Source organism: Sapajus apella, unplaced genomic scaffold (genome assembly GCF_009761245.1).
Source record: "Sapajus apella isolate SASKATOON/1434 unplaced genomic scaffold, GSC_monkey_1.0 scaffold21, whole genome shotgun sequence".
In the NCBI taxonomy this organism is placed as follows: domain Eukaryota; kingdom Metazoa; phylum Chordata; class Mammalia; order Primates; family Cebidae; genus Sapajus; species Sapajus apella.
In genome coordinates, this window is record NW_022436961.1 from 25,334,311 (window position 1) to 25,361,460 (window position 27,150).

Below are 27,150 nucleotides of genomic sequence, written 5' to 3' on the forward strand. Positions count from 1 at the left end.
ATCAGCATCATCACCATCATCAGCATCATTATCATCACCATCACCATCACCATCACCATGATCATTACCACCATCATCATCATCATCACCATCACCTTATCATTGCCATCACCATGATCATCATCACCATCACCATCATGGTCACCATCACTATCACTTATCATCACCATCATCACCATCACCATCACCATCACCATGATCATCATCATCACCATTACCATGATCATCATCATCACCATCACCATGATCATCATCATCATCATCACCGTCACCATGGTCACCACCATCACCATCACCATGATCATCACCATGACCATCACCATGACCATCATCACCATGACCATCACCATGATCATCATCATTACCATCATCACCATCACCATCACCATCATCAGCATCATCACCAATCACCATCATCATCACCATCATCATCAACCTGGAGCCTTCCTAGGTGGCTCTTCCTTCTTTTCTACCTTTCTTCCTTACCTAAGAGCAGTTATCACACAGGAATGATGGGGAGGGAGGGGGAAATTAAATGCATTAAGGATGGTAAACTGTTGGGGTAGTGACCTTGGGCAGGTGGGGAGGGATGGTAATGGCCTTGGGCTGGGCCAGCTGTTGCCTTGAGTATCCAGGAACCCTGGCCGTCCCCACAAATCACACATGGTCCAGGTTGGCTTAACTTGGAGTAAAGAAAGACACTTGGAGAAGAGTCCCCTTAATTTCTTCTGGAATTTCTTGCCCTCTCTCTCTGGCCCACTCCAGATCCTGATCTGGCTTTTATCTTATATAGCCCAGGGAGTAAAATTAGAGTACAGTTTACCTCTAAATACTACACCTGAGGAGGCTTTAGTTAACACCAGATTCCACCATGACTAGTTATGGAACAGGGGCCCCTGCTCCATAATAACTTAACTGATGGGACTGTCAGTTTCCTCATCTCTAAAATAAGAATAACACCCACTTTATTAGGATGTTGTGACAATCAAATGAGAGAACATGTATGAAGGTCCCCAGAAGGCGTTGAAGTAGCAGGGGGATGCATTCAGTGAGATACCGCACATTAGACATTTTGTGCAGTACCTGGTATGCAAAAAGTGTTCAATAAATGCATCTGATTACAATGATGATAATAATGTCTATTCTCTTTACCCTTGTAAAGGGTCGCGAATGCTCCCTTATATTTTTCTTAGCTGCTTCATTAGAAATCTCAAAGCAATTTAAATGTCCATCCTTTTCCTTCCTGAAGAAGGTGGTGCAAAGAAAAGGAATGAGAGACCCAAAGGGTTCTGAAGGCAGAAAGCACCGTCAAAGCCTGGATTTTCCCCAAGGTCCCCATGGCCTCCAGGTTTCCTCTCTCCACAACTGGGACCTCCTTCTCTGTGGTTTCCAGGGATCGCCTGATCAGGGCTGGCTTCAACCTAGAGCCTGGGCCAGCTTTATTCTTTTTTCACATTTTGGGGCTAGGAGGGTGGGGGTCTCTCCAGCAGCTGAATTCAAAGCCCAAAACATCAAGTCAAAAGGAAGGAGGGGGTTGGGAGAAGGAAAGCAAGCAAGCCGATAATTTCCTCGAAGGATAAACATCCGATTTTTTTTCCTCACCCAAAATAAACAGGCTAGCCACAATGAATTAAAAGCAGAAGAGGGGAGGATGTGTCTCGATTTGGGGCTGCTCTAGGAAGCTGACCTTCTATTTATCCTGGCCCTGGGCACCAACTGGAGCTGCCAATTACATTCTGAGCCTGTTAGGGTGGGGGCTGTGGGGGGAAGGTCTCAGGGAGCAGGGGACCCAGAAAGTACCTTGTGGGGCTGCCTTCCATGGCACTGCAGATGGATACTTCCCTTTGCTTCTTATTTTAGGTCTGTTTGCAGGCTTGCCTAATGGGGTAGAAGGAAGTGGGGAGGCTCCACAATTTCTACTGTCCAGGATTCCTTTTGCCTTGGGCTGGCATTAAATGCCCTCTGGAGCACCAAAATTTGGTGCCCATTTCCTGGGCAGAGAGCTGAATCTATTAATGAAGGGGCATGATTCAATTCTCTCATTTACAAACTCAACCTCCAGCCCCATGGTATTCTTCAGATCCCCACCACTAAAATTGTTCCACTAGTCAAAAGTGTGCTCAGCTGGGCTGAGGAGGGGTTATCTAGGGCCCTCTGCCTTCCAGCTAATGAGGGGCAGGACTCTGAGATGGTAATAACCCTGTTCCCAGACGAAGCCTGCTCTTTTCATCTGGGGACCTCCAAGCACTCTGCACACATGAATTACCAACATCGCTACTTGCTAGCCAAGGAGTGCCCCCAGTTATTAACTCTTGGAGGGAAACCAAACTAAAGGGGGTATTGGGGGGTGCTGAGAGGACTGGAGTGGTGGGGAGGCGAGAGGCCTCCCGAACTTTAGGCTGGGAATGAGACTGTAGCAGAGAGGGGTCTCCCACGGGTCCTTGGGTGGGGAAGTCAAGAGGCCTGCAGAGAAAGTCCAGGCAAGTTAGATGCCGAAAGTTCGTTCTTTGCAGATACCAAGGAGTTAATTCACAGCTTTTAAAAAGCATACATCTGATTATGCCATCTGTCCCTCCAATCTATTTTTCTTTTATTAATTGTTTAGAGATGAGGTCTTGCATGGTTGCCCAGGCTGGAGTGCAGAGATCACTGCAGTCTGAAACTCCTGGGCCCAGGTGATTCTCCTGTGCCAGCCTCCTGAGTAGCTGGGGCTATAGGCATCACCATCATATCTGGCCAATTTTTTATTCTTATTTTTGTAGAAACAGGATCTCCCTATGCTGCCCAGGCTGGTCTTGAACTCTTGGCTTCAAGTGATCCTCTGGCCTTGGCCTCCATAAGCACCAGGATTATAGTCATGAGCCACCACGTGTGGTCCAATCTACCTATGGGAATCGTTAAATGGGAAATCATTTAATGATTTCCCATTTAATGCCAGCCCAAGGAACAGCAGCAAAGCTGCCTGCTCCCCAGAGAATGGTGGGGACTGAGCCCAGACCGAGTCAAGGATGCCTGAGTTCCCTTCCCCAGCACCTCTGTTTAGCAAAACTCTGCGTTCTCACTCCTGGGCAGAAAGGAATATTGTCGAATGTCAGAGCTGGAAAGGCCATGGTGATTAACCAACCACCCTCTCCCACTTCTTCCTACCTCCGTGTCACAGCCAAGGGAGCAGAACTTTGGAGAGGGTAAGAGGTTTCCCTGAGTTCCCACAGTGACTCAGTGACAGTTTGGGCATTGGGATCACTATGTCCTGCCTGTCTATTACCCCCACTTCCCACCCAACCACTTGCATTTACAGAAAAACCTCAGTCCCCAGTGCTGGATATTGGCTGTTTCTTCCTCTTGTTGGTTTCAAAGGAACACAAGTTAGGAAGCAAAGCACCAAGCCCTGGATGATTTTTTTTTAATTTGGAAGAGAAGGGGTTCCGTACCCACACTGTCGGTGGTGGGCAGTGTGACACACACCTGGACAGCGAAGCGTGCTGTTTAGCAGGCAGCTATCCCCGCTTGCGTTTGTGCTTAGGCTCGCTGGCCCCTCCTCTGGGAGCCTGGAGGGTTGACGAGTCCTGGTAGTTCTGGGTCATGAACTGGCTGCTTGCTTCAGGTTCGCCCAGGCGGAAGCGGTTCAGAAATCTGTCCATTTTCCAAGAGCCTGGAAGGACAAACAGACAACAGGGAGGCAGGGAGAGGGAGTCACGGACTTGAAAGCTGGCAGCGGCCTGAGAGGGAGACCGGTTTAGGGGAGGAGAGGCAGCAGGTGACATGATGGCCATGTGGCATAGTGGCTGGGGGAGCTTCTGGCTCCTGCCACAGAGGCAGCCCCTGCATGTCAGCAGAGCCTCTGAACAGCAGCAAAGCTGCCTGCTCCCCAGAGAATGGTGGGGACTGAGCCCAGACCGAGTCAAGGATGCCTGAGTTCCCTTCCCCAGCACCTCTGTTTAGCAAAACTCTGCGTTCTCACTCCTGGGCAGAAAGGAAGCCCAATCACGAGGGCTGCCCACTTCCTCCACTCACACCCTCTCCCTGCATGCTCTCCTGACCCCAAGACGGAGGCTTTACTGCTGCCTTCCTTCACACCTGCTCACCCCTGCTGCTGGGGCTGAGATTGGCGGAAGTATCTGTGCTGTTCTTTCAATCTTCTCCCTCAAACCCCAACCACCTCCTCCTCTCTGTCCCAGGACATGGCATGCACCAGAGTGCCTTCCCCGTGGCAAAGGCAGAGGAGCAGAACCTGGACCCTGGTGGCAGAGCTGGGCCTGCAGAAACCCAGACAGTGCCCAGGTCAGAGGGGCTCCTTTTCAGGGGGAGAAAGCACAAGTGTGTACAGGGGGGCACGAGGTACATCTCCCCGGAGCGAGTGTGAACAGGCCTCGTGGCAAGGTGCGGAGGGCACAGCCCGGGGTGTGGAGTGAGGCTGAGGGAAGTGGTCAGAGGCACATTCCCACATTCCTGTTTTCCAAACCCTGGGTGTCAGGCACCCTGGGCAGATGCTTGCCAGGAAAAGGCAGGATGTAGTTCAATTTGAATCTCAGATAAACAGCAAATCGTTTGTTGCTGTGAGCGTGTCCCACATTCTGCACGGAGCATACTTGTACGGATTTTTTCTTTTCATTGTTTATCTGGAATTCAAATTTTACTGAATTTTATTTCAAATCCTACTTTTTTGTTGTTTTGTTTTTTTTTTTTTTTGTTTGTTTTTTTGCTGAATCCAGCAACCTCCCTGGGCAGAGAGGGTGCTTGGGGAAGACCCTGTCCAGAGCAGAGCGAGGCAGTGTGGATATTAAGTGGATTAATGGAGACCAGTCATCTCCGATACCGCAACAGAATAGGGCAGGGGGCTGGCATCCTAGATTTCCTCTCAGAGCCTCACCTGAGACGCACGGGCCACCAACTCTCCCACCTACCTGTCTCATCGGCTAGCACCTGCCACCCTTTTCATAGCGATGAAGATATCAAGCCCACTGAAGCATCCTTCTCTCCCAGAGGCTGCTGGCATTGCAAATATGTTCTTAAGGAAAGGATAATTTTTAATCCAAAACCCAAAATAACAATAACAATAATGCAAATAATAATAATAGCAATAACACCTCAATTTCCGTGCTTCTTATGTGCTGATACTGCTCTAAGAGCTTGACTCGTAAATCACTTAATCCTCACACCAATCCTAAAAAGGGAGGACTGTTCTCATCCCCAGATCACAGATGGGATGACTGAGGTACAGGTGGGTACTGGCAAGGAAGCTTCATAGGGGTAGGGAGGGAGGAAAGGCCTTTGCAGGCTCTCTCAAATCCTGTCTGACACAGTGGCTGCATGCTCAGATGGGGCTCAGAGGGGCTGGAAAACAAGGGGCTCCAGGAATTCTTTTGGAGAAAGGGTGGCCAAGATGCTGAGAAAGCCCCTCCCGCTGGAGGTGTATTGACTGCAGCCGGGTTCTCCTAGGAGGCTCGTTGTCAGGTGACGAGTGTCCTTTCAGATGGTCTGTGTGTGAGCCTCTGCACCCCAGGGGAGGAAAGGGATTTTGGTATTATGATCCTGGAAAAGAGTGTGTGCACACACATGTGTGTGCATATGTACGTATGCTGGTGTGTGTGTGTGCATGCTTGCCAGGGTAATAAGAACTTATGGGTGAACTGGTGTGTGGCAGGAACTGGGACCAGGGGCCTTCCCCACCATAATGCAGAAAGGAACCTGCATGGCAGGAAGGAAACTGAAACCCTCACGAGGCTAGGGCAAGCTTCGGGGAAGAAATCCCCTGAGTCCAGAGCAAGGGCTGGCTCCTCTCGCTAGTTTGGAAGCCTCTGAGCCTGCGGTGCCCTGGGGGCCTCGTGGCTTCTTTCCAGCCCCAAGTCGACAGCCCTGTGATTCTCGGGCTCCCCGGGCAGCTCCTGAAACCCAACCTCCCGCTGCCTCCTATCCTGGCTCGGCTGCGACTCCTTACACCCCCCGTTTCCTGCCACAGAGGGCAAGTTCTAGAAGGCAGAGGGGGTGAGTCAGGCCTTTGGGGTGTGTGGGGAGAGCTGGGGAGCTAGGAAGCTGCGGCTTCCGTGGTCACGGCTCAGAGGAAAGCCCCTTCCTGAACGGCACCGCTGTCCCTGAGAGGCAGAGCGTCCGAGGCCAGGCAGGAAGAGGGCAGTGCTGTTGTCTCTTCAGACAGCAGCTGTCTGGATGCACCCAGGCCAGGCTTTTCCTGGGATGAGGGCAGGGGCAGTGCGGGCACTACAGAGGCCTCTGTGGTGGCAGGCCTTGGCTGAAGGGAGGAGGGAAGAGGAAGCTGTCTGATGCCTGTCTCACGAGCCAACTGCCCTGTGGCTGGGACACAGAGGCCTGGGCATCTCAGGACAGGGCTGCCACATGAGATGTACGGGTTGATCCCTGCACAGCCGTAGGGGGTGCCATCCTCAACCTGCATAGCCAGACCCAGTGGCCCTGCCTACAGCCCATTCTCCTACTTGCTGGTCGGTCCTGATAGGAAAGATGTTAGCAGCGAGAGATGTCAGATACCAGTGATGTTCCAGACGGGGCCAAGCGGGGAGCCGGATAACCTTATCTAAAGCCACCGGGGTGTCTGGGCCACAACTGTGTGCCTGGCCTCCTACTAGACTCCAGCGGGGAATGATGTCCCCTGTCTTCAGCAGCTGGGGAAGGGGCTCCTCCTCAGAGTTTTAGTCCTAGGAACTGTGATGATGGCAGGAATGTTTGGCAACGGCCCTGGGACAGGTCTTCACAGTCACTCTCTCTGCCCCTAGCTTCCCCCATCCCTGGGCTGGCTTTCTGCTGTTTGGGAGCGGTTTGTCTCATGTATCTGGATGGCTCCATTGGGCTTGTTAGGGCTAAGCATGCATCTGAGGAACTGAGAGGTGCCCCGCCGAGTCCAGCCAACCCCAACCCCCTTGCAGGAATTGGTAGAATGGGGAGGTCTGCTCCCTTGCTAGAAGTGCAAGCTCTTAGGTGAGGTCAGACCCCAGGTTCAGGACCCCTTTAGCACTGGCAGCCATCCCCCTGGTCTGTTGCCAGGCACGGGGTCAGTGGAGCTGCCTTATTTCACTTCCTGCCCTCGGTGAGTGTCTAATGTAATACAAGTAACACTGAACTAATCACAATCTGGTCCTTCGAAGGGGGGCTTTGGCCAGCAGCAGAACTTTGTAGTCTGGGTCCCTGGCAGACAAGGTCTCCAGCCCTAGTGACACCCCTGGCTTCCCTTCAGCAGACCCCTTCTTTTCTAATTTGGGAACAGGGTCTTGTTATTTTGCCCAGGCTGGGGTGCAGTGGCATGACCACTGCTCACTACAGCCTTGACCTCCCAGGCTCAGGTGATTGATTCTCTCGCCTCAGCCTCCCGAGTAGCTGGAACCACAGTTTTGTGCTACTGCACCTGGCTAATTAAAAAAATATATTTGTAGAGACAAGTTCTCCCTGTGTTGCCCAGGTTGGTCTTGAACTCCTGACCAAGTGATCCTCCTGTCTGGGATTCCCAAAGTGCTGGGATTACAGGTATGAGCCACTGCACCTGGCCAGGCCCACTCTTAAGACTTCCCAGCAGTAGAGGATAACACTTCCTGGGTGACCGTACTGTAGCCAAGGGACTGACCTGTCACTTGGTCCGCAGTGGGTGCTAATGTATTTCCCTCTTAGCCTGGGAAGTGGGGTAGGGAGGCTGAGAGAGGGAGCTGTCCCCCCACCCCAGCTCCATTATCCCATGGGCCCCTATTCTGGTGAGCTGGAGAACAGGGAGTGGGTTGCTGAGTCCTTGAGGCTGGAGCTGTAGCAGCCTCTTGTCCCAAGGCAGTCTCGGCAAGGACAGGGGCCACTGGATCCGGCTTGGAACAGCCCTGTCCCTTCAGCTGGTGGCCCATATCTACCCAAGGCAAGCACCCTCCTCCCCAGCCTCCCTGCCTCTACCCTTACCCAAGGGCACCACTGCTTCTTGCCGGGGGACGGTGGCCCTGAAGAAAAAAGTAAAAACCCAACTCCAGCCTAATAACTGCCCCGCAGAGAGCCCAGCTCAGGTCTGTAATTTGTCTGGCTCGTCGCGGGACTGGCCGCATTGATAGAAGCGCTGATACCTTTCTGCCGAGATTAATGATGTCCTGGCGGTGGTAGGCGGGAGGCCTGAGCCTTTTATTTTTTGTGCCATTAAATGACATCCAGAGACTTCCACTCAGGACCTGAAAAGCCCTCGTTCCATCACATCCAATTACTCTGGGAGGAGATTTGCTGAGTGGCTGGTCCTGCCGGCTCCAGAGGCTTTGGGGTAGTGGGGGGCACTTTGGGGTAATGGGGGGTACTTTGGGGTAGTGGGGGGCACTTTGACTTTGGCAGGAGAGGATGGGGATGCCAGGGGAGTTCGGGGGCTCTGAGGGGTGACCTGCATCTCCTCTGGAGAGAGGACCGAGGAGGGCTGAAGAGGGGAAGCGGGTTCTCATTATCCAGCCAGTGCATTCCCTAGGCCTCCTTCTCCCTTCTGCAGCTGGGGGTGGGGCAGGAAAGGGATCAGGAGGATGGGAGACTCCAAACTGCCAGTTTAGCCCCCAGTGATAAATTCCAATATTTGGTAGTGGTGACAGTTGGCTGGGGTTTTGGGTAGAATCTGGGGGCTTCTCTGTGGTTTCCCCACGATGTGTTCTGTGTTGCTCGAGATGACTGGCATCTGGCTGGACTGGGACCTGCTTCTTGAGGGGATCTGCCTGGGGCCCAAGGAGATTTCAGGCGGTTCCCAGCCTGGGCGCCTGTCTGAGTGTTGCCGGGGATGGCCCCAGCTGGGCGGCTACCAGGCCCCCAGTTCTACCCGCTTGGCCAGGTGGGTGGGGCCTTCCGAGGAGGAGCGCCTCCTGCCACAAGCCCACACAGTGATTGGGGCTGGACCCTGGGGGATGCTGGGGCTGGGCCAGGTGAACCACCACGGGAGGTCACGGGGGTGGGCTGTGTTTGTGTCTGTCTGTGTGTGTGCTGGTGGGAGGCAGTCTGAGGGCGGGGGCTTCTCTCCAGGCAGGGGCCCCTTTCCTCTCAGGCCTCTTCCCTCCATGCTTCCTGACACGATGTGTTGCTGTGCTCTGCTACCACGCTGGTGGATTTCCCCCTAGCCTCATCCCTCTGCGGCAATACCTCCTATCCTTGAAGCTGCATGGGGCTCTGCTGCTCTTGGCTCCAGGATACCCTTCATTCTCACCCACCGAGCCCTGCAGGCCTTCAGATGCCACGAGCAAGACTTCAGCCCCTGCGTGGCAAGTCCCTGCCCGTCTCTCCTCTCTGACCCCCGTGGGTGGGTGGCTCCACCTCTGAGCTGCTGAATTTGGGTGGCTGTGGTGCTGGCCAGGCTTGTGGCTGCCTGGCCCAGGACTCCTGTTTTGCAATGAGAAAGTGTCCCCTCTGAAGGCCCCCGAGGCTGCCCAGGAGGTGGTGACCTGAGCCTCTCTTGCCCGTTAGTTCCCAGCCCGTTTGCACCATCCTTGGCTCTTGGCCTTGGAGTGGCTTCTGGAGCAAGAGGTGGCATGTCCTCTGGTGGGGCAGAGAGGGGATTTCCCCTGCTAGCTTGCAAGAGGAGTGTGAGACTGGCTTGTGACACCTCTGGGTGAGGTGGCTGAGGTGTGGTGTGGCACAGACCACAGGTCCCCAGGAGTCTGAGGCTCGGCCACAGCCAGGGAAAGGGCGTGTGCATGGCCCATTCTGGGCAGCTGCTGCTGGCCAAGGAGGTCCGGGACAGCAGGGTGCAATTGTGCCCTGTCTGTACCCCTGCTGGAGCCCATAAGTCTAGTGGTCTGGGTCAGGAGAGCAGGGATGTAGGCAAGGTGGTGGCAGGTGCAAAGAGCCCTTCTGGGAAGTCAGGAGCAAGTGGAATGGCTGTTAACTGTGGGTGCCCTCAGTCAATCATGCCACTCACTGTTCCAGGCTTCGCTTTCCTCATTTGTCCTGGGGTAGGCGGAATGGCCACTGTCCTGCCCCCTTGACATCATTGGCAAGGGGAAGGCCAGGGAGGGGAAGGGCGGCTGGTGGAGAGGCTGGTGGATAGGGAGCCCCATCTGCCCTGGGTTGCCACAGGGAGGATGTGGATCAGTGCAGAGACTGTCACTTGTGGGCACGGTGCTCACAGGGGTGGCAGCCTTCTCCGGTGCTGAGGGGAGCTGACCCGTGTTTGTAAACATGGGGGTGTGAGAACACGCAGAACCATGTGTGTGAATGGCTTGTGGATGTGCATACGTGGGTGTGTCCCACACACAGACACACTAATTGACAGGAAGCCCACAGTGGGCTGGGCACAGGGAGGTGGGAGAAGGGAAGGAAGACTGAGGTGAGGACTTCTCTCAAGGAATACTCATAGTCTCATGGTGGAAGGGAGGGACCACCCGCTGCAAGTGGAAAGTGATTTAGGAACACAAAAGAGATCAAAGCCAACGTCTGGGGAGGCACAACAAATGCTGTGTGAGTGGAGAAGACGATAGAGACTAGAGAAGCCAACAGCAGGTGGGGGAGGCCTGGCTTAGCGGAACAGCCCTGTCGGGTTGTTCTAGACGGTGTGGTGGAGGGCCAGCGGCCGGGACTGGTGCTTGGAAGGTGGACAAAGCATTGCAGGTCTGGGAAGGGGAGAGTGAGGTGCCCAGGTGGGCAGTGGTGGGCAGGACGTGAGCAAAGAAGTGGTTCAGGGGTGTTCTGGCAGTATCCCACACGGAGGGGCAACTGTACGGGATGCAAATGAAAGCTACCTGGGAGGGAAGATGTCCCCCTCAGAGGGGAGTTCACTTGGAATCAGAGGGAGAAGGCCCAGCATATCACAGGCCTGAGATAATGCCGCCTGCAAATCTGGAAAGGCAAAGTGTGGCCTTTGGGACAAGCGTCACACAGCTGCCCTGTGATGTCAGGCCAGACGGCCCTTGTCAGAGCCACCACTTAAGGCTATTTAGGTTTCAGGGGTCTCCCTGCTCCTCCTGCACTGGGGACCAGTTATGCTCGTGCTGTTTGAATATCTCCCCTGACTCAGCGAGCACCACCTATCCACAGAGCTACACCAGGGTGACTTCACACATGCATGACAGCAGGGACACCATCACATGGTGACTTCTCACAGCACCTGAAACAGCGCCTTGCACACACTAGGCATCTGGCATCGGCTGAGTGAATGCAGAGGGCATAACTGAGTTATGCCAAGCGTGGTTCAGAAAGTGGCCAGAGAGGAAGGAGGTGTGAACGGTAGGAGGAGGGGTGGCAGGGCAGGGTTTCATCAGCTAGAAGCGGGTAGCTCTTAGCCCCTCCAGGGCTCTTGCTGTGTTCCTGACCTCCTGGTATCTGATGGAAGACTTCTACTAGGAAATGTCGGGGCTGGACGGCAGAGTCGAGACTCATCAGCTGGTCCCATTTATCGGGCAGAACAGGGAGGTGACGAGAGCTGGGGAAGCTGGGAGCAAATCAATTTCAGGTCATTCAATTGCAGATCAGCTAGTCCAATCCCTTATCTTGATGAGGTCGACACTGAGGCCCAGGGATGGGAGGTCGCTCGGCCAAGGTCACACAGTCAGAGTTGGGACTTCAAGATCTCCTCCTTTGCTGACCACATGTACGTTGTCCTGTGGAATCCTGGTGAGAATTCTGAACAATACCATCCCCGCACCTGTCTACATCGTCATGGCCGGCTCTATTAGGATCACCGCAAGCCCCCTTCTCCACCCTAAGCCTGTCATTCACCCGCAAGATCCAGGGAGGGAAGAGGCCTGAACAGGATGGGGTTCGGTGGCCCGTCTGCCATAGCTGCTCCTCTACCTGGCTTCTGTAGGGTGACTTTTCCCCTCGAGTCTGTAGAAGCTGTTCCTTCCTGTTCACGCAGGGGACACAAGCAGCTGGTTAAACCACACTGCTTCCCCAACCCCTGACACCCCGCTTCCTCCACGGACTCCCTCCCATGGAGAGAAATCTAGATCAAGGCAAGTCCTGGGGCCTGTGTTCACTGGCAGGACCCCAAGCTCTGGCCTCCTGAGCACCAGTCCAGCCCTGGGCTCCATGAGTCCCCAGGCACTGTCCAGGTGCTTCAGAGAGCACCAGGCCCTCAGCGTTTCAATGTTGTGCAAGGACCTGGGGTTTCTGCTTTTGCGATTGCCCCAGGTTCATCCACACCTCACTGCCTCGTGTCTCGACTCGTCAGGGTCCTCTCTCGTCAGGGTCACTTCTGCCTGCCCCTCCAAGTTCATCATCTCCAAAGAGTGACTTCTGAGTGTTGCTTCTCCGGTGAATAATCTCTAATGACTTCCCGGAGTTAACCCAAAAAAGCCACTCCTCTGCCGGACTTTTGAGAACCCTCTTTTTCTCCTTCCTTCCCCTCCATTTTCTCACTTAAAAAATAATCTGCATCCGTGGTTTCTCCAGCCCAGAGCTCCTCTTCCTTCACTCAGGGATTCAGATCTCCTCCTTCTCTAGGGCCCAGCCCTGCTCCAACCTCCTCCCTGTGGCCTCGGGGCCGTAGAAATTTGTAGAACACTTGGAGCCAACCCCTCATTTTCTAGATGAGGAAACCGAGGCCTAGTGAGGTTCATTGATTGACCTCAAAGAGAAATCACTAGCTAGAGAGAGGAGAGTCCAGATTACCTCACTCTATAATAAAACACCTTTGTACCCTCTCTGGCCGGAGAGGGTACAGTGTTCTGGAGGGAAGAAGATGACAGGAAGGGAAGAGCTCTGTCCCTGCGTCCACAGATCTCCAACTGTCTTTACAGTTAGAATCACGCAATTAAGTGTTTAATTACAACCTGCTCTGCATTGTTGTTTAATTGTTTCCAAAGTAGACTGTAAGCCGCTTGAGGGCAGGGAAAATTCCTGGTGCCCTTGACTGTGTCTTCTCTGAAGTTCCCAGCACAGTGCTGGGCACATGGAAGGCATCACGTGGCAGGATTGGGACCGTGGCTGGGGCTTTCTTCTGGGAGGGCCATTTTCAACTCCATCCAGATGCAAGTCCAGTTCCTAAGTTCCCCATGGATGAACGGTGGGTCAAGGCGTGGGGTGGAGAAGTATACAAGACTAAACAAGGGTTTCAGGCCCAGCGCATGCCTTTCCCCTTCCTTGCTTGATCATCAACATCCTGGGAGGGTGGGTCAGGCTTTGGCTGGTCCCTCAGGCCACTGTGTTTTCTGGAGGACAGGCGGCGGTCAAGCCTCAGGATCCCCCAGTGTGCAGAGTAGGGAAGTATCTTTGCATCTGCAGCTCTCTTCTACCCTTTCCGTCCCTCCTCATGGCATCTCCTGATGCCCTGTCCTTCCCTCCATCCTGTCTTCAGAAAGCACTTGCCCCCGCAAGAGGCTCCAGTCCTGGGCATAGGCATGGTGACCCCGGAGTCTTACGGTGGGGCTCAGAGGCATTGCCTCATTTTATGAGAACGCCACGGGTGGGGGAATGTCATAGGCTGAGGCCATGACATAGACCAGTACCCAGGGTGCTAGAGACATTTTTTCTTGGTCTGGGCAAGATACATATTTTGTTTCCTTCTCTCTGCATCTAAACTTAAAAGTGTGTCTTTGGCAAAGCCGTTTAAACAGATTTGCAGATTGGCAAGGCACTGAGGGCACCTGGGGAAGGTTCACCTGTGGAAAGTTTGCACCAACTCCCCTGCCAGGGTGACCTAGAGCCTTCTGTGATTGGTGGGCCCTGCTTGGCACATCTGAAGGGCCCCGTCGCTCAACATGTGCCTTTCTAAGCTCCGTGTTCCTCTCCTCTGGGGCCTCGGGCATCCTGGTTGTAGCAATACCTGTGCCGGCTTCCCAGTGGGTGGATGTTTGGCCAAGGTCACTGGGTGAGAGGAAACGGCTGACGACACCCACCTACCCACTCGCCTTCCTGCCAGCCCGGGGGACGTGCTCCTTGCACTCTCAGATGGCATTGGTGCAGCCTCTATTGTCCCCCTTTCCCTAACATTGGAGAGGTGATATAGTGCATAGGGGTGGCTTTATTTCCCGTTTGCTGGAAGAGAAGTCTAAGGCTCAGATGGCAGGTGGGGGAGTCGGGGGCACGGCTCACACGGGTTCAGGTGAGTCACTGCGCATGTTGCAGGGGCCAAGTAGCCACGGCTCCTGCTCCCTGGCGCTGGTGGTGGGAGGACCGAGGCCAGGCAGGCGGGATTTGCCATTAGGAGGCTACAGGAGTTGGTCTGCTCCAGAGGCCAAGGAGGGCTACTCAGAGAAGCTAGTGGAGGGGGGATGGTGGGGGACATCTGCACCCCATCACTGAGATGGCATAGCCGACCCAATAATTAGCAAACTGTGAGGATAGACCGGCAGGGTGGCATTCCAGGGCCCTCTTGCCCAGATCAGACTCAATTACAGAGTACAATGACTTGCCAAAGTTCTGGGGCAGCTGCCTGTACATGCCATGCAAAGTTTCAGGGTACTCTTCTCCCTGGCTCCAGTCACCACCTTTGAGACTCTGCCTTACGTACCAACCCACCCAGCTAGAGCCTCCACATTGGTCTGCAGGACTTACTTCTCAAGGGAGACCGCATCTGATGCCAGCATGTTTAGGGCACTCATTCCAATTGGCTCCCAAGAAACACCAGCCTTTGACCCCAGTTCCCAAGGCTAATGAAGGGGGTCAAGGTCCCAATTTCCCCATAAATGCATGAAGCATAAGTTCCACCCCAGAATTCACCCTGGTGGTGGCTGGAAGGATCAGAAGGTCTTACCTCGAGTTTTGTTTTCCTTGGGAAGGAGAGAGATGACTTTTCCTTCCTGAAGGTAGACGAAGAACTGGTAGCGATGGAAGCCACTGTGTGCTGGCGGGGAGGGAGGCTGGTAGGCTACAGGCAGAAGAAGGAGAGAGGTGGGCATCACATCCCACAATACCCAGCGCAGAGCTCTCTCCCTTCCCATGGTCCTACTGACCTCCCTGGGGTCCCAGATCAAAGCTCACCTGTGCAAACCATTGGGATTTGTATTTGATGGGATCTCACCTTCAGTGTCTTCATTTAAGAAGTACATGCATTGGTGAGGGTGACAGTGGGGAGAAGGTGGTCTGAGAGGAAACACCCTGAGCTAGCTTGAAGGCCTCGGGTGCTGGCGTGGCTCCCAGGCCTTTACGGGCTAGTGGGTGTGGGCATTGTCCTGTTTTTGCTTTAGTCTATCCTGATGGACTTCCTGCCTCAAGAGAAGCCCATCTTCCTCCATGAGTGTGTTTGGCAGAGGATTTTTATTTATTTTTTCGGCATTTCCTTATGAACTCAATCCCCAAAGAAGCCAATTTCTTGGCTGCGTCTGGAGGATCTGGAAATGGTTATGAGGGTGGGTGGGACTGGGTTCAAAGGTTTGATCATGGGAGCTGTAGGAGCTGGGCGCTTGCGGCACCAGGGAGAAGGCCCCTCTCCCACTCCTTCCCTCTCCCTGAAGGAGGCTGGGCTTTTTTTTCTGGGGGAAACATGGGGTGGGCACATCCTTCATTCTTCCTCTAAGTCTATGCAAAGAGTCAAGTTCCTGCTGGCCGGGCCTGGGTCTTTCAAGGTGGGCCTCTTTCACAGAGTACTTCACCCCTTCCCACTCCCCTTCCCTCTCTCCAGCTTCCTTTCCAAGCAGGAGAGCCAGGCTGGAGCCAAGAATCCTCCTGGGTGGGTGGGAAAGAAGCATTTGCAATGAGGATGTTGGTGGGAGGGAGTATGGGTCCTTTATGACCACCTCCCCTTCTTTCCTCTCCTGATCATTAAACAAAAGTATGACTTGCTGCTTGAAGCCACTGGAAGAGTCTCTCACTGTGTACTTCCGGCCACTGGTGGTCCCCAGCATGCCAACAGCTGGGGAATTCCTGACTATTCATCTTTCCCTGCATTTTTGGATCACAGATCAGATGTGTGTGTGTGTGTGTGTGTGTGTGTGTGTGTGTGTGTGCACATGCGTGTGTACACTCAGAATGAGAGCAGAGCTGGGTGTGCAGAGATCCATGTGAGCGTGTGTGTTTGGGGTCTCCACTCGGGGTGGGTGTGCACACATGAAGAGCCAGTGTGCAAACGCCCTGAGGCTGATTTGGAGGGCCTGTGAGTGTGTGCGTAAATGCAAGTTGACTAGCATTTTTTCCTAAACACCGCCAGTGCTGAGAAAGACTTCTGAGCACAGTGGGTGCCAGGGAGTCTCCTCGTGTGTGTGGGTATGGAGGGCAGATGGGACAAGTCAGTGTGGGTGAGGTGGGTGGGCATGTGGGCTGTGGGATGCACTCCACGGTGGGCACACTCCACACTGCCCAAAACTGGTGACGTTGGTTCTGTGCGGACAAGTTTGAAGTAAGAACTCATTGGTTCTGTGCAATGGGGAATTTATCCTCAAGGGAGACAGAGACTAATGCTTCTCACTAGGGCTTTCCTGGAGAATCCCCTCTTCAGAACCTCTAAAGGCGGAGGAGTGAGGCGTGGGGAGGAGGGGAAGTGGTTCACACATGCTAGGCCACTTCTCTGGGCCAGGTCCTGGGCTGTAGGCCTTCACTTATGACGTCTCCTCCACTTTCCCATTTCCTGGAGGCTCTGAGAGGTGAAGCCAGGCCAACAGTGAGTGGTGGTGCTGGGATCTGAAGCCAGGCCTGCTTGGTGCCCAAGCCCAAGCTGTTTCTTGGAACTGCAAGGTGAGGTCTGGTGCCCAGTCCTGTGCCAGAGGCTGGCTCGCTACCTGAGCATCCCTTTCAAGGTAGGTTGGGGGCGTCCTCCTGGGGCAGGGATCTGAGAGAGGGGAGCTGGAGGGGAGATGGGGTGGACAGGGCTTACAAGCAGCCTCCAGTCAGATGGTCCCTGCACTGTGACGCTGGCTGCATTCCTTCCCAGCCGTGCACACGGCGCAGGATGGTCTGTGCCTCACTATTATCTTCTTTAAAATGGGGACACTGGTGGCAGTGACCATAAAAGGCAGCTGTGGAGATGAAATCAGGGCATCCAAGAAAACTCTCAGGCTGGCGCTAGCATACGACAGAGCAGTGCCATGAAGTTTTCATTTCTGTGATTGTCACTGGTGCCTTGGCTGGGGGAAGGCAACCCTAGGGTCTTACTCACCTGATAACTCCTGGCCCTGAATCTTCCCTTTCTTCAGGTCAGCGCCCTGAAAGAAGAGACAGACAGCACATGGGTTACACCTGGGATGCACTTCAGGCCACGTGGGCTCTGCGGGGTTCCTTCTCTCTCTGAGGGAGGAGGGTGGGAGAGGAGGAGGATGTATGGCTGCTTTTGGGAGACAGGGCAGTGCGTGGGGTTTTGGAGTGGGATCTCAGGGGATCCAGGGAGAGAGGACAGACATAGGTGTTGCTGAGGGTGGCCTGGAGGCAGATGGACACTTTCCCTCTAGAGAGGCCCTGTAGGACACTTCCCAAAGGGCTGTCACACAATCCCCTCAGTGCCTGAGACTGGGCGCTGGACATCACCTGCAGGGTCTGGTCAGATCTAAGGGAGGCGCTTCCATCTATGGTTCTCTGGATCTTGCTGAGGAGCCCATCCTCTCTGGAGGGAGGATCCCACTCCCTTTGGAGCCTTTAGAATATCAGGCAATGGACTCTGAGCAACCAGTGGGGGAAGGGAAGGCAGGAGGAGGCTACACTGCCTGATGCTGCGGCAGCTTCTCCCCAGCTTCAGTTAACTCAGCCCACAACCCTGGGGCAGTGTCTTTGGTCACTGGGACAGCCTCAGTTTCCCTCCTCTCTTTCCCTCCCTCCTCCCTTCTCCTTGGTGTTTGTGGGATAATGAGGTGACCCTGGGGGTTGGTGCTAATTACTGTTTGTGCAGGATTGGGAGATGCTCAGATGAAAGAGACTGGAGCTGGGCCCCTGGGTCTGTGCCATGGCTCAGGGCCCCCAGGCCATGCCAGGGAGCCCTGCGGCCCCTAGGTGTGGGGTTTTATAGCCTTAATGAAGGTGATTAGCGTGGCTCTTAATTGAGTCTGCCGACACCTAACTGTGCCCTGGCTACCTTTTCACCAAGCCTAGAAGAGAGGCTCATGGGATGCTGGGAGGATGGGGAGAGGTGGGAGGCCCTGTTGATGTGGGGGCAGGTGAGATCCAACCCCCTAGCCTGAGGTTTACCTTTTATAGAACTAAAGTCCTACTCGCCCAGTCCAGAACCCACTAGATCTCCTTCCCTTCAGACTGCAGCTTGTCTGTTACTGTCCACACTTGGGGCCTCTTGGTCAGATATCCCTCTCCCAAGGCTGGTTTCTATAGACCTAGTTCCCATTTGGTTGGAAGAAGGGGCAGGAGACTGTGGAAGAATAGACCTTTCCACCACAAGCCCCTTGCTCTTTTTCTTCTTCACCTGAGGCAGGTGAGATAGATTCCTCCCTCCCTCGCTCCCTCCCTCCCTCCTTCCCTCCTTCCCTCCTTCCCTCCTTGCTTCTTTCCTATCTTCCTTTCTTAATTTTTGGATTCTTGCTCTGTCACCCAGGCTGGAGTGCAGTGGCATGATCTCAGCTCACTGCAACCTCCGCCTCCCGAGTTGAAGCGATTCTCCTACCTCAGCCTCCTTGGTAGCTGGGATTATAGGTGCCCACCACAACACCTGGCTAATTTTTGTATTTTTAGTAGAGATGGGATTTCATCTGTTGGTCAGGCTGGTCTTGAACTCCTGACCTCAGGTAGTCAACCCGCCTCAGTCTCCCAAAGTGCTGGGATTATAGGCGTGAGCCACCGTGCCTGGCTGTGGTCTCTTTCCTTGAACCTCCTTCCACTCTCCCTCATCCTGTTGTTTTCTGCTCAGGAGAATCTGGGTAGCTCTCCATGTCAGTCCCACCCGTATGGTGGTGTGCACTCCGGCTCTGCCTCACTCCCCATTCAGCATAGTCCCCCGACTCCCAACATTTTGGGCCTGGCATTATCCAGGCCCGGGTGCGACCAAGGGCTGTGGCCTGAGACAAGGATAAGGGGGTTGAGAATGGAAGCCCGTCTCCTTGACACCCATCTGCTCCAGGAGAGGAGGGAAGGCCTTCACAGATGCCTAGCAGCCACTGTCCCTACAGAGCTCTTCTGCCACCCTAGCAAAATGGAGAGGTCTGGGACTAAGCTCAGGGAAGCCCCGCCCAGCCCAGTCTGCCCTGAGCTCCTCAGCCTTCCCTTACTCCTTTCCAAGTCAGTCCAGCCAGCGGTTTGTTTAAAGAAAACAATAGCAACCTAAGCTGGCTGTTTTTTTCAATTTCCCCCAGGCTTGTATCCCACCCAGAGTGAGGCCGGGAAGTGGGTAAGGGTGGGGGCCGGGGCTCATCAGGTCAGGGAGCTGGTTTGTGTGGAGCTGGAGCGGGTAGAAAGGCTGATCTGGAGCCCTGATGGGTTGGGAAGGCTCTCTATCCCCACCCTTTCACCCTAGGGAGCTTTTCTGATCAATCGGGGCCAGCGTAGGCAAAGACTCTGCAAATCCTTACATTGGGTTCGCTCAGGCAAGCCACCGACCCTTCCTAGCCACCCAGCAGACCCTGTGCTTGACTGAGACACTGATGGCAAATGGACTGTTCAGGTCCCCCCTGGAGCTAATCCCATGGATGGGCGCTGGTTCTCACTGGCAGAAAGAATAGGGGAGGACTTGATGGCAGAGGGGCCCCCACACGGCATGGGGTCAGCAGCTGTGATTTGCTCGGATTGTCTTGAGAATTGCCTAAGCTCCCTTTGGCCATAAACCTTCCTTCATTGGTCAGTCCTGGAGGGGCTACAATTTCTACCATAGAATCAACACCTGTTAGGGGGCTTAGAAAACTAAATTCTAAAAAGTAAGAAAGTTGGGCTCCAGAGGGGAAAAATCCAAAACATTCAAAGGGTTTAGACCCCAAGTCCTTCGAGATCAGCTGACTCAAGTTCTCATGCCCTTTGACCTCAGTGCTGTCCTGTGCTCTTTCTGTGACATCGTGACAATTCCATCATTTCTATGGGAGGCATAATTTTCTGAAGACCATTATTAAAATACGGAGATATTCTGGAGGGCTGGGGCTGCAGTGAAAATGGGGACCTCCCGCCTGATTTACAGCTCTTCTAAAATAGCTTCATGATGGCCAAGCGCAACGGGTCACACCTGTAATCTCAGCACTTTGGGAGGCTGAGGTGGGCGGATTGCTTGAGCCAAGGAGTTAAGACCAGCCTAGGCAACATAGCAAAATCTCATCTCTCTACAAAAAAATGCAAAAATTAGCTGGGCATGATGGCCCATGCCTGTGGTCTCAGCTACTTAGAAGACTGAGCTGGGAGATCACCTGAGCCCAGGGAGCTGATCCTGAGCCATGACGGTGCCACTGCACTCCAGCCTGGATGACAGAGTGAGACCCTGTCTCAAGTCACATACATGGATTAGAATGTCACTTCTAGTCTGCGATCACCCTAGAAAGCTGAAACTCTCCAGGGATGGATGAGATTCAAGGAAGTTTCAGGAGCTAAGAGGGAGAATTCTGTAGTTTTGACTACTGCTCAGGGCTGCTGGTCTGAGAAGAGACAGGCTTTGGAAGGAGACCCAGAAGGAGGTTGAAAGTTGAGCTTTCTCACCTTTCAGAATTTCGTTTCTGAAGGCCCCCACCGGGTGTTGATTCTATGGTAGAAATTTTACCTCCTCCAGGACTGACCAGTGAGGGGAGGTTTATGGCCAAACCTGCAGGGTCTGCTAAGAGCTCCGCCACACCGTGGGCCTCGTCACTGTGGCCTTGCTGCCTCCCCCAGCCCGGACTCCAGATGTGCTCTTGCCTCTTTAAGATGGGCTGAGCACAGAGACCACATCTCCTTTCCCTTCCTATAGCTAAGACAGGCTGACATTTTCAAAAGGAACATGTTTAAATGCTAAGGTTAAAAAAAACTAAAATATAGTTGACCCCTGACCAACATGCGTTTGATTTGTGTCCACCTGTAAACACGATTTTTCAACAAAAGTCACACTGAGTGTGCCCGCCTTTCCCACCTCCCCTTCCACCTCCGACACCTCTTCTGCCTCTGCCACCCCAAAAGAGCAAGACCAACCCCTCCTATTCCTCCTCCTCAGGCCACTCAATGTGAAAACGATGAGAATGAATATCTTCATGATGATCCACTTCTACTTCATGAATAGGAAATATATTTTCTCTTCCTTAAGATTTTCTTAATGGCATTTTCTTTTCTCTAGCTTACTTCATTGTAAGAGTAGAGTATAGAATACATGTAACATACAAAACATGTTAATTGATTGTTTACTTTATTGGCTTCCAGTCAACAGTAGGCTATTAGTAGTTAAATTTGGGGGGAGTCCAAAGTTATACTCGGATTTTTGACTTTGTTGGGGGTGGCACCCATACCCCCTCATTGTTTAAGGGTGAACTGTAATTATAGAAATTACAGGCAACAGACACATAGTTCAGTTTTGCATCCTCAAGAACGCTGAAAAGCCCAGGGTGGGTTTCTCAGGAGAGCACGCCAGGTACACCAAGCTATTTGTAGGATGCCTTGGAGGACATTCTGGGCCCTTCTAAGCATCTGGGACTGGAGTGCCTGGGGAAGGCAATTCTTTCTCATCAGCATCCTCTGGAGTTGGGGAGTCTGAGATACCCATGACTCCCCTAGTGAGGGAAGGGAGGAGGAGGTGAATTCCTTAGAAGGAGCCTCCAATGCTCAGGGTCTGAGAAGAATAGTAGTCATCGCATATTCTCACTTTGGACAATGAGAACACGTGGATACAGGGAGAGGAACAAGACACACACTGGGGTTGGTCAGGGATGGGAGAGGGAAGGAGAGCATCAGGATAGATAGCTAATGCATGTGGGACTTAATATCTAGGTGATGGGTTGATAGGTACAGCAAACCACCATGGCACACGTTTATGTATGTAAGAAACGTGCACATCCTGCACACGGACCCCAGAACTTAAATAAAATAAAAATTTAAAAAAAGAAAAAAAAATAGTAGTCACTCCTTTTTCCTAGAAGCTGGCCACCGTTGTGTGTGTGTATGCACATGCGTGTGTGCATGTGCGTGTGTATATGTGCACGTGTGTGAGTGTAGGGTACCTGGTTTGTGCATGACTGCTTGGCACAGGACTAGGCGCAAATTACTCTAATTGCAGAGAAGCAGCTGAACACTGCAGACACTTTGGAGGTGCTTCTGGGTTCCTACAACAGGGCATTTCCTTTCCAGCTCTCTCCCACCTCAGAGCCCACCGCTTCTCTGGCAAGCTAGCCTGGAAGTGGCAGGCGAGATACTCAGGGAACGTTGTGGCTTGACTAAGAGTAATGGCAACCCCATTCTCAGTCCGGGATGATGCAGTTTATCTTCCCAGACTTGTCCCGTCTGGGTCAGGTAAAGAGCGTGGTTCTGGAAGCCAGGGGTCTATCCCCACCACTAGTACCTTGTATTTTTAACAGGCTTTCAGCGCTTATCCTCCAGGCAACCATCCAACTGATTGATCTCACAACATCCCATGCAGGGGAAGGGCAGATATCTTTAGCCCCATTGGACTGGAGAGAAACCACAGAAGCTTCAGCTCCTCAAGGCCAGGGACTATAATCTACCCATCTTTGTGACCATGAGATGCTCTGCACACAGTGGGTACAGTCAATGGGCGCCCTGGCCCAGTGTCCAGCCCTTACAACTTCAGTCATTCCTGCTTAACAAACGCTATCCTTTGGGTGTCCCCATAGGGACAGAGAGCTGCATTTTCTGCAGCCTTTCATAGACTTGAGGGTCCAGCGACACCCCTCCCTCACCTGGGGACCCCCTTAGGTAAAGGCTCTTTGGCTGGATTTGGTGTGTGAGGGCCGGCGTGTGGGGAAGGGGTCTGGCTCACTGCTGGTCCCAGCAGGGATGCTAGCCCAGCTTCCTTATTCAATTATCTGTAGGCAACGGCCCACTCACCTGGGTGTTTGTGAAGGCCCCAGAGACTCAGGCTAGAGGTCCCTCAGAGCAAAGGGTCAGACCCACATATCCTCCAGCGAGGGAGATGATTTAATCTCTTTACCCACATCTTCCTATTTGCACAGGAAGATTCAATCTTCTCCTGCCTGGGCGCAAACTCCCATCAGAGTGGTAAGTTTCACTTTTTGATCTCTGGGTGAAAGGTGAAGGTGGTGATGGGGGAATGGGGGAGGGTGGGGATGGGAGGACACGCATCAGAACAATCCCTAACCTGAAAGGTGAGGCGTAGAAAGGTGTCATGGAGATAAGGGAGAGTGGAGGGAGAATTAGCAAAACAGAGCACTTGGGGGTGGGGAGGAAGAAATGAGAAAAAAAGGGAAAATGGAAACAGAATTCCAAGCTCCCCAACACTGGCACCAAACAAGAAAGCTCCTTGCTGTTTTGCACAGCTGCCTGCAGGCTGCCAAGTGGCAAAGGATCCAGGAAAAGGCAAAGGACTGGAAAGCACTACCCAGCAATCTGTGTATTCTGCAATTAACAAAGGGTAAGTGAGCGGAAGGCACTGACAACTCCCAGGCTCTGAGGTCCCCAGGGGCTGCCTAACGCCAGCCTGGAGAAGACCCAGCTCCAGAGACTGCTGCCTGCTGCCAGGGAGAGGCTTCCAGTCAATTAGCCCTACAGCCTGCTCTTTTGCCCTGGGGCTGGGGAGAGGAGGGATGGCCACTGAGCTGGGTGGAATGAAGCTCGTGGGAAGTGGAAGAAGGAGGCGCAGATCTGAGCTCTCCTGGAAGCTGAGTACTTCTAGACTCCAGAGTGTGCGATGGCCAGTTATTTTGTGCACCAGTTTCCCTCCAGAAATGTTCGTAACAAAGACCTGATGGGCCTTTTCCTGGCACCTGCATGGGCAGTGGGGATAGCTTGGTGAATATCATCTTAAAAGATGCCAATGGGTACATGGCAGATCCTGGTATCTTGGCACAGACTGGCAATGGGACTCCTGGGTTTTGATTCCTGGTTTTCTTTCAAATCTGGAATTGGCTGCTTCTCTGGATCTCCAGATGCCAAAGTGGGGTGGGTGTTATTGAAAGCAGGCTAGATTTTGAGGCCTTGAAGGATGTGTAGGAGCTTTTCAGTTCTCCAGTGGACAAGATAAGGGAGGGGAAGGGCAGCTTAAGCTGAGAAAGCTGCCTAAGCCACGTGTCAATATGTGGTTGAGGGAGAATGATTTGCTTCTTGGAGAAGGGAGTTTATCCAGGATGGGAGGAACTTCACCCAGAGTGTCACCATCCTCCATGACACTGGGTTAAGAGGTGAGATTTCCCAAGGCCCAGATCGTCTGAGGCTTGAAATGTACAGGCTCTCCAGGCCCTTTGTTCTAAGACATGCGGTTGCCAAAAATGTCACACCATCTTGCAGCTGTGTGTGTGTGATAGTATCTAGCATAAAGCTGGCCCTGATGAATGGTAGGTGGGGAGATGGGTAGACAGATGAATGAATGAGAGGCCCTGTGTTGGAGACGGAAACATAATTAAGACACAGGTCATGGTATCAAGGAGCCCCTGATCTAATAGAACAGACAACTCACAAATAACAATTATAGGCCTAAATAATTGAGGCCTAGAGGCCATCCTGGGGGAGCACAAATGAAGGAAGAGACAACTGCTTGGGGGTAGCCATTAGAGAAAGTTATCGAAAGGAGGCTAGATTGGGGACCTTGAAGGATGTAGAGGAGTTTTTCAGTTCTCCAATAGACAAGATAAAGGAGGGGAAGGGCAGCTTAGGCTGAGAAAGCTGCCCAAGAAATGCATAAATGTGTGCGTGAGATATGAGATTTCAAATGACTTGGCTGTCTGTTGAAGCCAGAATCAGCATGTGTGTCTGCAAGAATCTCAAGATAAGGCTGGGAATGCGGGCTGGGGCTAAGACTGGAATGGCAGGCAGTGCCTCTGATTTCTGAGAATCAAAGCTCTTGGCAACCTAAACCCTGGGTCCACAGATCCCAGGCAAGGCTTTTTCTCTTTTCCAAATGATCAGCAACTGTGTCCCAGGAGGGCAATCAGAGCTGGCCGGCTGAGCTGCCTTCCCTGTCAGGAAAGGATATGGGTGGGCCCCAGCTAGGGGACATTGCTCACGTGGCAGGCCACAGCAGGAGGGTGCTGAATTTTGGCACCGGTGGCCTCACCTAGAGCAGGTATGACTGGGACTCCTAAGCCCAAACACTTCCCTTTTACAAACAGTAACTTTTTGTTTTAGGTCATAAAAGGACTACATGCTCCTCGTAGAAAAATTGTAAGACACAGAAAAGCACTAGAAAGAAAAAGTATTCCCTGGATCCTATCACACAGACAACTGTCCTGAGAATATCCTTCCTTTCTTTGCATTTTGGTTCCAAAGCTTCTTGTCACACATATGCCAGCTTTGAGCCCCTGGTCCCTCTGGGCCCTGCACTGGCTGGGACTCCCCTGTCTGCCCTTGGGGACCTCCTGCTTGGGGAAACTTGCCCAAGTTACTTTCAGTGTATGACACTCAGAGAGCAGGCTGAGTCACGGGAAATTGTGGAACTACCTCCTTTTGACCTTTGCCTGTCATGGGTCACTCATTCTCTGTATGGGGCTCAGGGGTGGGGTTAAGAAGAAGGAAAGAAGTAAAGAACACAATATATGGTCTTGTTAAGCCTGTTCCTAGAAGTAGGTAAGACTGGGGGTGCAGTGGCTCATGCCCGTAATCCCAGCAGCTTGGGAGGCTGAGGCAGGAGGATTGCTTGGGGCCAGGAGTTCCAGACCAGCCTGGACAGCGTAGTGAGACCCTATTTCTACAAAATATGAAAAAATGAACCAGATGAGGTGGTGTGTTCCTGTAGTCCTGGCTACTCGGGAGGTAGAGGTGCAAGGATCGCTTGAGCTGGGAGTTCGAGGCTGTAGTGAGCTATTAGGTTGCACCGCTGTGTTCCAGCCTGGGTGACAGAGTGAGACTCTGTCTCAAATATTGAAAAAGTAGACAGGAAATACGAAGTTGAAAGCAAATATCAGGAGTTTGTTGCTAAATATGATTACTACGCACTGGTGTCACTTTAAAGATTGCCCTTTCTAGACACGGAGAACAAAAGTAGCTTTTGATATCCACCTCAGGTTGCCGGGATGCCTCATTTATCTGAACTCATGGTGGGAAATGGGTACTGCTCATAAAAACATTTCCCTGATATCTTGAATCTTACACTTTTAGCTCCCGACTCCTTTTCTCTTACCTATTTTGGATAGCCATCTTATTAGAACACTAGTTCTTGTCTTCTTAAACATAATTCATGGCAAATACCTTATGTAATTTTAAATACCACTGTGGTTGTCACTGTGGGTGCCAATGTTGTACCCAACCACGGCATGAAAATGCAAAGCTGAAAAGCAAACAAAGGCCGGGCACGATGGCTCATGCCTGTAACTGCAGCACTTCGGAAGGCCAAGATGGGCAGATCATCTAAGTTCAGGAGTTCGAGACCAGCTTGGCCAACTTGGCAAAGCTCCATTTCTATTAAAAATACAAAAATTAGCCAGGTGTGGTGGCAGGTGCCTGTAGTCCCAGCTACTCAGGAGGTAGGAGGTTGAGGCAGAAGAATCACCTGAATCTGGAAGGCAGAGGTTCCAGTGAGGCCAGATTGCACCAGCCTGGTCGATAGAGCGAGACTCCATCTCAAAAAAAAAAAAAAAAAAAACGCAAATAAATAAAAAGAATGGGCCATTTAGCTTTCCACCTGCCCCAGCCTCCTTATGGGCCAATAATTGAATGTTTATGTCATGGTCATCAGGCAAAGAAAGGGGAACCACCTCTCAGGAGTGCCCGAGGCGTGTGGGCATGTCGCCAGGGTCTTTACCTGACTTCGCTCACTCAGATCCCGGCCCTACAGAAAATTACCCGCTAAGGTACAGGAGCCCTTCTACCCCCACCTTGGAGAGCAAAGGCTTGCTGCCCTGCTTTGTGGTCTGATTTCTGGCAGCCACAAGAACAAGGGAAATGGAGCCATCCAGTTAAAGCAGCCTCAGTCAATGAGCAACTCAGCGTCTAACACAGCCATTCTCCTACAGGGCGGCTGGGCTTCAGTCCAATGTCATTACCAATTAGCTACATGACTTTGAGCAAGACATTTAATTTCACAGCGTCTCAGTTTCCATACCTATAAAGTGGCGATGATAACGATACCTGTCCTGGTTTCTTCACGGAGCTGTTGTGAAGATGCAATTAGGAAATGGAATATTCTAAACTCCCGCAGCGCCACCCAAGTGGAAGGGTCATTACTGGGCTCAGCTTCTGGCTGGACTCTGGAGGGAAAGGCTTGGTGGCTGCTGGGGAGTAGACGGTGTGGGGGTGAGGATGAGGGGCTGCCGGGGAGTA

At 52.7% G+C, this 27,150-nt stretch overlaps 1 protein-coding gene across 3 annotated transcripts in view; it reads right to left on the bottom strand.

Annotated features, from left to right (window-relative positions):
• Window positions 1-3,386: 3,386 nt before the first annotated feature.
• PEBP4 (phosphatidylethanolamine binding protein 4) overlaps window positions 3,387-27,150 on the bottom strand; it is a 230,017-nt gene continuing 206,253 nt past the window's right edge. For all 3 annotated transcript variants that reach the window (XM_032288524.1, XM_032288523.1, XM_032288522.1), the window contains exons 5-7: window positions 16,988-17,033; window positions 14,651-14,764; window positions 3,387-3,652 (exon numbers count right to left, since the gene is read on the bottom strand). In XM_032288524.1, coding sequence (XP_032144415.1) covers window positions 3,498-3,652; window positions 14,651-14,764; window positions 16,988-17,033 — 315 coding nt within the window. In that variant the 3' untranslated portion in view covers window positions 3,387-3,497. The remainder of the gene's footprint in view (window positions 3,653-14,650; window positions 14,765-16,987; window positions 17,034-27,150) is intronic.